The 9,052-nt window shown below is 37.5% G+C and overlaps 2 protein-coding genes across 3 annotated transcripts; both read right to left on the bottom strand.

The window, feature by feature from the left end:
* Positions 1-49: 49 nt before the first annotated feature.
* LOC128007577 (palmitoyltransferase ZDHHC12-B-like) lies at positions 50-4,141 on the bottom strand. 2 transcript variants are annotated; one of them, XM_052592820.1, is made up of 5 exons: positions 3,719-4,141; positions 2,770-2,909; positions 1,931-2,023; positions 1,653-1,819; positions 50-1,444 (listed from the first exon to the last, which is right to left on the bottom strand). In XM_052592820.1, the coding sequence occupies exons 1-5, from the start codon at positions 3,813-3,815 to the stop codon at positions 1,129-1,131; spliced, it is 813 nt and encodes a 270-aa protein (XP_052448780.1). In that variant the 5' UTR covers positions 3,816-4,141; the 3' UTR covers positions 50-1,128. The 2 variants fall into 2 exon arrangements, with proteins under 2 accessions (XP_052448780.1, XP_052448779.1); XM_052592819.1 differs by having other exon boundaries at positions 2,770-4,141.
* A 128-nt stretch (positions 4,142-4,269) lies between these two features.
* Positions 4,270-9,044, bottom strand: LOC128007332 (UDP-N-acetylhexosamine pyrophosphorylase-like protein 1). The gene is made up of 9 exons (XM_052592800.1): positions 8,400-9,044; positions 8,095-8,299; positions 7,442-7,617; positions 7,105-7,277; positions 6,806-6,999; positions 6,011-6,151; positions 5,742-5,927; positions 5,358-5,424; positions 4,270-5,040 (listed from the first exon to the last, which is right to left on the bottom strand). Exons 1-9 carry the CDS (start codon positions 8,686-8,688, stop codon positions 4,951-4,953), a joined length of 1,521 nt encoding a protein of 506 aa, XP_052448760.1. The 5' UTR covers positions 8,689-9,044; the 3' UTR covers positions 4,270-4,950.
* Between the last annotated feature and the right edge of the window lie 8 nt (positions 9,045-9,052).

Below are 9,052 nucleotides of genomic sequence, written 5' to 3' on the forward strand. Positions count from 1 at the left end.
CGATACATTAAAAACACTAAAGTGTAAAAGTTAAGGAAACAATTTAAAGAAAATGAAATGACGTAAAAGCAAAAACAATTATTGCTTTTTATGACTGAAACAGTTAGAATTTTCTCTAAATATTAAAGTCACACTGTACTGCATTTATCAACAAAACATTCCTTCGCTCTTCTCTGGCTGTCTGAAATGGACAGAGATCTAACCGTCAAACACGTATCACATGCACTTTCTTCTTTCTCTCTTTAAGATGCTAATGTGTAAATATGAAAGGACCTTTTTAATATAAAAATAAATAGTTTTTCACCAAAAAAAAAACAAACAAAACAATGTCTGTAATGTTGAACATTACAGTATTATGTTTGTATTCTAAATTGTCAATTAATGTTCATTTCCTACATTAAATGAGTCGATTATGTTAGGTCTAGATAAACCAGAAGATTTAATATTATAAAGTCACATTACAAGCATATTGAAATTTCACCAATGATATATAAAGTGCTATAGGAAATTATTTGTATTATAAACATGAACTTCTAGTTACCCTGTTTGAAATGGATCTTAAAAGGGGATGTCAATTTTCTAAAAAAGTAAAATAAAAAATAAAACTGTAAAAAGTATATACAACTGACTGTATTTTACAAGTTCAATAATTGCACAAAATGATTGCTGATGTAACTGTTCATCATCATCTGATGCTGCTATAAAATTAGCTGAAGGACTGTCTATCTCAGTTACTTTTGTTCAACAGCTTTTTAGTACCATGAAAGAAATTACAGGAGCAGAGCCAAGATAATAAAGAATTAGCATATAACATTTTAATCTCATCTCTATGTATTGCATTATTTGGAAACCACAATTCAGCTCTGAAAAACGCTATTGTGATTTTTGTTCTCCATTAGCTATTAAAATGTGCAAAATCAGCAGAGGCCAATTGTCAAAGTTCTATGTGGGCAAAATATTCACAAAACACCTTAATAAAAAATGCTCATTCTGACCTATTTGATTACGCCGGATCAAACGTCATTGCAACGACAAAGTTCATGCATTTAACAATCGCTTTCAAAATGGAATTAGACTTCCGTCCAATGGGTTTTTTTTTTTGTCACCGCAGTCATGACTCCAAGGAAATTAAACCGTATCGTTGCCTTGCTTGAAATACACATGCTCCCAAACCACTGGTTCCCAAATGCAGAAGAAGCTCCAGAGATTGCGCAGGGTCCCGCGGTCAAAAGGGTTTTCGTCCGCACCGCAGTGCTTGAGGTAAGAGATTCGGTGTCGAGACATGAACTCCCATGTGGTGGTATTCAGGGACACCAGGTATAAGTGAGAGCCCAGGAGGAGAAGCACGGTCAGGGACAGGACAGCCACCGCCGCCGCTGCTCCCAGGAGCACACCGTTGCTCCTCAACCACAGCTGCCAGGTGGGAGCGTGACTGAAGCCAGACCTGTACGAGATAACTGTGAGTCCAGTTTAAAGAGATTTGCTTCTTGATGAAATGGTTTGAGAACACCTTTTAAAGTTGAAAAAGCATGGGAACTAATGCACTTAGGACTATTATGTCCGCACTGCTGGACATCCCAGGTTATGATGATGTAAAAGTATTACTACCAAAGTCTCTCTAAATGGATTCTAGAGTCCTTGATATTACTCACCAGGCCATGTACAGTCCCCACAGTAAGACAACAAGCTGGACCGCCAAATAAAGCACAAACCAGCGGTGGTTTCTCTCCCCAACGCAGTTCTCGATCCAGGGACAGTGATGATCATAGCGCCGCACACAGTGCTGACACGTCTGGCAGTGTTTGGATCTCATGGGTTGCTATGTCAAAGTGTGGATTCATTATTACAAACAAACTAAGCAGTCATGTCTGTACATGAATAAACCTCTATATTTATGCATATAGTCCATCTTTAATAAGTGACAGCGCACCTGTACCAGACAGCGTCCGCAGCGCCGCAACCGTATGGACTTGGTGCTCTGTGGCATCATATCCTGCGTTTCTTCGGCAATACCAAGTGTGAACTGAAATACAGTCAGATGATGCACGTTTGCTGTAAAATCAGCGTTAATGAGCTGATGAAGCATCAATCATAAAAATGGGAAAAATTTTATAACTTTGATAAAAATGATCTTACTAAATAATCTCACAAAAGGGAATTACTTTTGATTAAATGAATCAGTGTAACGATTATTATAAGATGATCACCACCATGATGAAATCCAAACAGCAGTCGACTGTATTCAGCCGAATGAGGGGTGGCACTAGGCTTGCTATTAGTTACGCAATTGTCCATTTGCTGAGGGGTATGTAAGCTCAGTGTTGTCATCTTTGTGTATGCTATTTCGGCTAAATGTAACTAGTTGAGCTTTCCTAAGTCCTTTTCTCTTCTGGACCCCAGACAATTTTTTAAATGTAAGAATGTAAGAGCCCTTGAACAGCTCTAACAAGAAAACAAACAAAAACGAATGAATGAGTTATGTTATTTTCTTTAATAGCTGTGCATTAAACGATTTGCCAAGCTTAGGTTATCATTTTTCTTTTCTGCAGCACAATTTTTGTTTGGAAGCATGAAACTAACCGTATATTTTCATCAGATATTTAATCAATCATTAAATCATAAACCGATAAAAGCTGCTCCTGCCCCTCTACTCACTCCACTCCGATCCCATTACTCTGCTTTAGGGTGGCAAAGCTCATTTTTAGGGTGCCCCTTGTGGACACACGGCCCTGAACATATGCCCATCCCTTACATCTATTATGTATTAACCTGCAAGTCACAGGCATCAGACGGGACAAAGCCAGGGTCCATGAGAGAAACTGCAAAGTATAGCAACACGGACACCAGGACCAGCAGCACAAAGAGAACGGGCAGTGTGAGCTCCCCCAACTCCTCCTGTCTGCGGAGGTCTGCGTGGAAGCAGAAGAGTGAGTAGAGTGGAATACAGTGGCACAGAAATGAAAGTATAATTGTATAATACAATAAATTTGAGTAAAATAAAACAGTGGAAGCCCACATGACATATTAAATGCTGGAATACACTAAATGACTTTTAAAATCTGAACAGATATTAAAACATTAGGCATCAGAAACTGGTCACATTAGTAAACAGATGGCATCATGCACTAAACGACTGCCTGAATTAATCGCCTCAATGTGAAGATGACAAATAAAAACCATGTGAAAATGGCTTTGACTATTGGCAGCACCAACATGTTCAGAAAGATCTGGGCAGGAGTCGTGTAGAGCATTCAAGCCTTAAATGTCTATTATGAGATAAAAACTTTGTCATCATTTTGATTTGATCTTATAATTATGATTTAGTATGTCAATCTGATCATTTTAATTTCCCATACATTTTTTGCCATAACATTTTATGTCAGAATTTTGACTTTTTGGCATAATTTCTAAAGTTTATTTCATAATTTTGACTTTTTATGCCACAACTTAGCATCTCATTCAACTTTTTGGCATAATTTCAACTTTTATCTAATCTTTTCTTTCGACAGTGGAAAGTGTGCAGTAGAATAGAAGGTAGCAAAGAATAGAATGTAAACAGTGTGCTAGAGCAGAATAGGTAAAGATCATCTAAACAGTACTGGACCTCAAACACACAGTGATGCAGAATTCAGTTCCTCATATAGCTGCTGTAGCCATCAAATAACACGATGAGGCAGATATTCTCGCAGTAGAATCAGCATCTGTTAAGAGCACTTACCGGTGTCGTGGAGGAAGAGAATCAACGTTATCACCCATGTCAAGATGACATGAGCGGTCCTCACCAGGAATCCTGATCCGAACACATTTTTGAACATCCTAGCATATTTCTATATACTCCTAAGCATGCATCCTATGTGTGCTCGAAGTGAAATGCATCTTATTCTCAGACTCGGACCTCTGTAGGCAGCTAGTTGTGTAGCCAGCTCATAAGAAACCCAGTTACATTCCAGCTGTCAAGTGAGCTCCTGCGCTAAATTCCAGAACAAGAATAATTTTTCACCACAATATTTCACCCTAGCATGGAATTTTTTACGCTGCACATCTAATCCAGCAGACTATAGCATCGTAACGCAACCGAAGCGCGGTACTTCATTTAGATACTGTGTTTATCTCGCTCTAATGAGCTTGTTGATGCCGTTCCGCTGCTTAGACGTGAACCGTGTAGATGTCACGTTTCCTATTGGTCAGCTGTGGTCACGTGACGTCTCAGCTAGAACCTGGGAAGCAAAGGCAGAGCCAAAGGAAAAGACAACACAGTATCTGTAAATGCATGTGATTTTATTGCTATGGTAAAGTTGTATAAAATTATATACTATGAAAAACAAGGCGATACAAACTAATAAAAAGATGACATTGTATTTTTAATCATACAACAATTTTTATAAACAATTTATTCCCCTCTAACCTTTTAAATAATTATATATAATTATGTAATAATTACTGGGGTCAGTAAGATATTTTAATTAAATGAATAGTTTTATTCAACAATGATGCATTACATTGATTGTGACAGTAAATACATTAGTAATTTAATAATTTGTTACAATATGTTTTTTTTTTTTTTTTAATTATTATTATTTCAAATGAATGCTGCATTTGATCTTTCTATTCCTCATAAAATCCAGGGGGGAAATGACGGTTTCAAAAACAACTGTTTTTAACACTGAAAATAATAAGAAACATTGACATTGAAGACTGGTGTAATGGCTGCTGAAAATTAAACAAAACAATACAAACAAACATTAACATTTCAAAATATATGAAAACAACTTATTTTAAGTTGTCATTTCCCAAAATGACTTTTTTTTCTGTATTTTTGTTCAATGCGGACTTGGGGAGTATTTTTAAATATCTTACCGACCCCAAATTTCATTTATTTATTTTTGATTAGTAAACATCCCTTTGATTTCTTTTTTAAATATTTGCCTGGCCCTGGTCCTAGTGGAAACATTATGTAGTTTGCACAAGATTCTTGGCTTCATTCTCATCAAGTAGAAAAGGGGACTTCATGTTTTTCTGTTTCAGTAGTTTTTCCAGACCCTGCAAAACACAGTTAAAATATAACCATGTGTCATGGAGGGTAAAAATGAAAAAAAGGAAAGAAAGAGCGGTCTCTTGTACTCTCTCCTGAAAACAGGAACACTACTCTGACATCATTCGCTCAGTTTCACATCATGCTCCACATGTTCACACTTGCTTCTTATTATTTTTTCACTCTGGGCCTCTTGCCTATTTTTTGTACTAACTGTGACATTTTGTCATCAAACAACTATATGCAAAACACTTTAAAATATTGCAAAACCTAAAATGTTAACCTAAACATTACAAAACCAAAAATGTTAACCAAAAATTAATACCTCGCCAAAGTATGACACAAGTGGAGAGATTTCACAGATTGCTGGGGGGTCTTCATTCTGTACCATACTGCAAAAGAAAGAGTAGGCCAAGTTATTATAAACCACACACCATCTTATCTGCCTCAGAATAGTTCATTTTCTGCAGGAATGGGTAAATTCCTTTCAGGTGAAGCCAATCTAGTGGTATTGGATTCATAACAAGAATGGAAATGTTTGGTGAGGTATATACTGTACTTGAGGAAACTTGTAAATGAAGCATTTACTGTACATTAAGTGATTTGAACCAAAACAATCCCTGGTAAGACATGATACTTATTTACCTGATATGAATTAATGGCTTAATATGTTTCTACTGATTCAATAAAGGGTATTTTGTGTTATTACCTATGTTTTGGGGGGATGGGTTTATCTTGCTCATCCAGGAAGTTTCCTCCAGCTGCCAGAGCCCAGCGGTAATGTTGTGCTAACAAGGATCGGCGTGCTGTAGTCGGTGTGTCCAAAGGCGCCCCATCAGCATTTTTTAGGGGTGAGAATTCCTCCTCTCTCAACACCTCAAAGGCGACAAATTTCCTGCATAAAAACAAAAACAGATGATGGCGAGGAAGACTGCGATAGCCGAATTTGCCCAATTTAACAGTAGCTGTAAAACACACTTTGAGAAGTGAAAGACGTCAAAGACAAATTTTTCCATTTTGATGCCGTTGGGCTTGGTTGGTTTCACCAGGTTCCCTTCTCCATCCACAAATGGCACTTTCTTGATTGCCACATGCTGCTTCAGCTGACTTTCAAACTTTCTGCAGGGAAAAAGCATTGAAATAGGAATTATTTTCTACAAAGGGCTTTGTTTACAGATTAGCATGAATCAATGTTGCTAATTCTTTAACAAATACATGGATTCTGGGAGCATGTGCTTTTTAAGTGTAGCTTCTGACTAGGCAAACTGGTACATTTAGATTTTAGGTGTCGTCGTACAGTTCTTGTCACACCTACACTATTACACATGACCTACCAGAATCAGTTGCCATTCATAAATCTTCTCATTTTGCCTCTTGGGATAGTAAAGTGTCCATCGCATGCATACTTCAAAATGTTGGCGGAAGTTGTAAATCATCCAGGTGCTTTTCGAAAACTATTAATTCGGACATACTACTATTAGTATAATTAACTATTAATTTGGACCGACTGTTTTTTTTTTTTTTGCATATTATATAGTTGGGAAGTATTCAATTTCGAAAGCAGATATTTGGGGTTTAGATATTAATGGCATCTTCAAGTTATTAGATTGTTTACTGATCATTTTTTTTTATTCTATTATATTACAACAGAACATGATAATTGTATATTTTATATAATATAGCAGAAATGCCCTTTATGGACAATGGAAAGTTGACTTAAGAAAAACTTAAGGAATTGGGATTGAATATTAAAACTGTATGTCGACCACATACTCAGCCACTTCCTTTAAGAAGCCTCGGGTAAAGAAGTGGTTGCAGATGTTCCCAGCACTGAACAGGAGCTCTCCTCCTGGGCCTCGCAGCTCTGCGGTCTCTGGTTGGATCTCACTGTACTCGATCACCTGATACAGACCATCCACACGACACACCACTCCAACAGGCTCCGCAGGATACGCCTTATCCACCACCTGACCAATAAAAGTAAACATCTAATTAGGCATAAAAATACATTAATAATGGTAAACAAATAATGAATGGGATCTAATTTGGGCCTGCAGACTGAATATGTTTACCTTGGCACCACAGTCTGCTCCTTTGTTTACACAAAAGCCAATAAAGACTGGGTCTGCCATCTTCACCAAGATGTTGTCCACACAGTACACATGAAGATACTCCACACCCCTTCTCTCCATGTCCTCTAAAATCTTGTTGTCCACTAGAGCACGATATAGGCCGCCATTTCCATCTTAAGTGAACGTAGGCATGAGATGCAAACATCATTTGGTTTAAGTGACTGAACTAAAACAATTCATTAATTTAACAATTATTTGGCTAATTTCATAGAGCTGATGAAAATATAAACTTCTGTTGTATTATATTTTAATCATTTATGAACTCCCCCTCTCTGACCTGGTGCCATGGCTATTTTGTTCTTCTTCTCCAGGATGATCTTCCCATCAAAGCCTACGGCTGGTATCATTCTCTGCTCAAACATGACTACATTGGCTGGACAAAGACCAAAATATTCATTGTCTCTGAAGAACTTCTCTGTGGGTCCCAGAGTGAACTCACTGGTCATTATGTACCTGTTCACATATCATTAAAAGATAATTCAATACATGTTCATTTGGAGCGTTTCTTCAACTACAATCATTGGAATGTCACAGGGGTTATTTTATCCTTACCCCAGACTTGAAAAACTGGATACAAATATGAAAACAATTAATTACCTTAATTACCTAATTACCTAATATGAAAACAATTAAAAACCTTAATTATGAATGTTTTAAACTATGTTCTAAATATATATAAATAAAATGTATTTATTAAAATATATATATATATATATATATATATATATATATATATATATATATATATATTTTTTTTTTTTTTTTAAATAAATACATTTTATATATACATTTACACAAATTACAGCTGTCCTTGGTTTTGAGGTAATTTGACATTTGTTGGTTGAGAAAAATAAGACACGTGTCCAAAAGTGTTCATAGTTAGCAGAAAGCACAGAAAGACCCTAAACTGAACTACAAAAAGAGCCATACCATGGTATTGTGCACCTACAACCATGCTTCACATTGGCCAGCTCCTGCACCTTCTGGATACGCTCAGCTTGGATCTGGTACAGGGTTTTCCCACTTGGAAGCCCAACATTGTACATGCCCTTGGGATATGGCACTCCAAGTCGAGTCCCCTGACCACCAGCTAACAGCAAAACAGCCACTCTGTCCTGGGAAATCTGCGATAACCCTGAGGATACAAGTCTTTCAATGTAAGGTTACTTTTAACCACATTGTAAAAATGTATAAAACAGTTGCTTTATATTATTTTGTGAACATTGGAGCTGTACCTTCATCACCCCACATCTTAAGTCTGTCTTTGTCACTTTTACGCACACTTCCGATGAACTCTGGAGGAACGGGCTCCATGCGCGCGTCTAGCCGACCATCAGCACTCGAGTGTCGGCTTGCAGCCTCAACAGCTGCTCGGCAGTGCTCGAGTAAGTCTTCGGGCTTGAGCTGAGAAATCTCCTCCAGAAGCGCACTGCTTTCTTCCGCAGAAAGCTCAGACCAAAACTGTAAAACATGGCTCTGCCCTGCAGTTTCTAACCTCGCTTTAGCAGCCTGGAATGACAACATTTTTTCTCCTTTCTGGAAAAAAATGAATGATCTGACAACAAACTCCTAGTCGAGTCGACTCTCTTCAGAGGAGACCCAATACGTGTTTTCACTGCTTGCAACTCGTGATCAGTGTGTGGCTGGTACAATAAACGTATCACTTGAGTTGCATATAATTGGCGAAATAACAGAAAACTACTGTCAAGGCATATTTAGTTTACACAAGTCATTAGGGAACTCCCCTTACGGCTGACTGTGTCTTAAAAATGTAGATGCTTTGGCTCCTCACTAACAGCTCGAATCAGTTTAGGTATCAATGTTTAGTTATAGGAACGTCCCAAATGCTGTCTAGGTAGGCAGCTCGGTAGGTTTCCAAACACAGCCA

The sequence above is a fragment of the Carassius gibelio genome, chromosome A5 (genome assembly GCF_023724105.1).
Source record: "Carassius gibelio isolate Cgi1373 ecotype wild population from Czech Republic chromosome A5, carGib1.2-hapl.c, whole genome shotgun sequence".
Taxonomy (NCBI): domain Eukaryota; kingdom Metazoa; phylum Chordata; class Actinopteri; order Cypriniformes; family Cyprinidae; genus Carassius; species Carassius gibelio.

Bases quoted from the DNA above. Each gene is read 5' to 3' on its own strand.
- LOC128007577 (XM_052592819.1), bottom strand. From the start codon at position 3,018: ATGTGGGCTTCCACTGTTTTATTTTACTCAAATTTATTGTATTATACA. The intron at 2,024-2,769 runs GTTAATACATAA...ACTGTATTTCAG, and splicing joins CTGATGCCTGTGACTTGCAG to TTCACACTTGGTATTGCCGA. The intron at 1,445-1,652 runs GTGAGTAATATC...TATCTCGTACAG, and splicing joins TGGGGACTGTACATGGCCTG to GTCTGGCTTCAGTCACGCTC.
- LOC128007332 (XM_052592800.1), bottom strand. From the start codon at position 8,688: ATGTTGTCATTCCAGGCTGCTAAAGCGAGGTTAGAAACTGCAGGGCAG. The intron at 7,618-8,094 runs GTATGGCTCTTT...ATATGTGAACAG, and splicing joins TGTAGGTGCACAATACCATG to GTACATAATGACCAGTGAGT. The intron at 5,928-6,010 runs GTGTGTTTTACA...GTTTTTATGCAG, and splicing joins GACGTCTTTCACTTCTCAAA to GAAATTTGTCGCCTTTGAGG.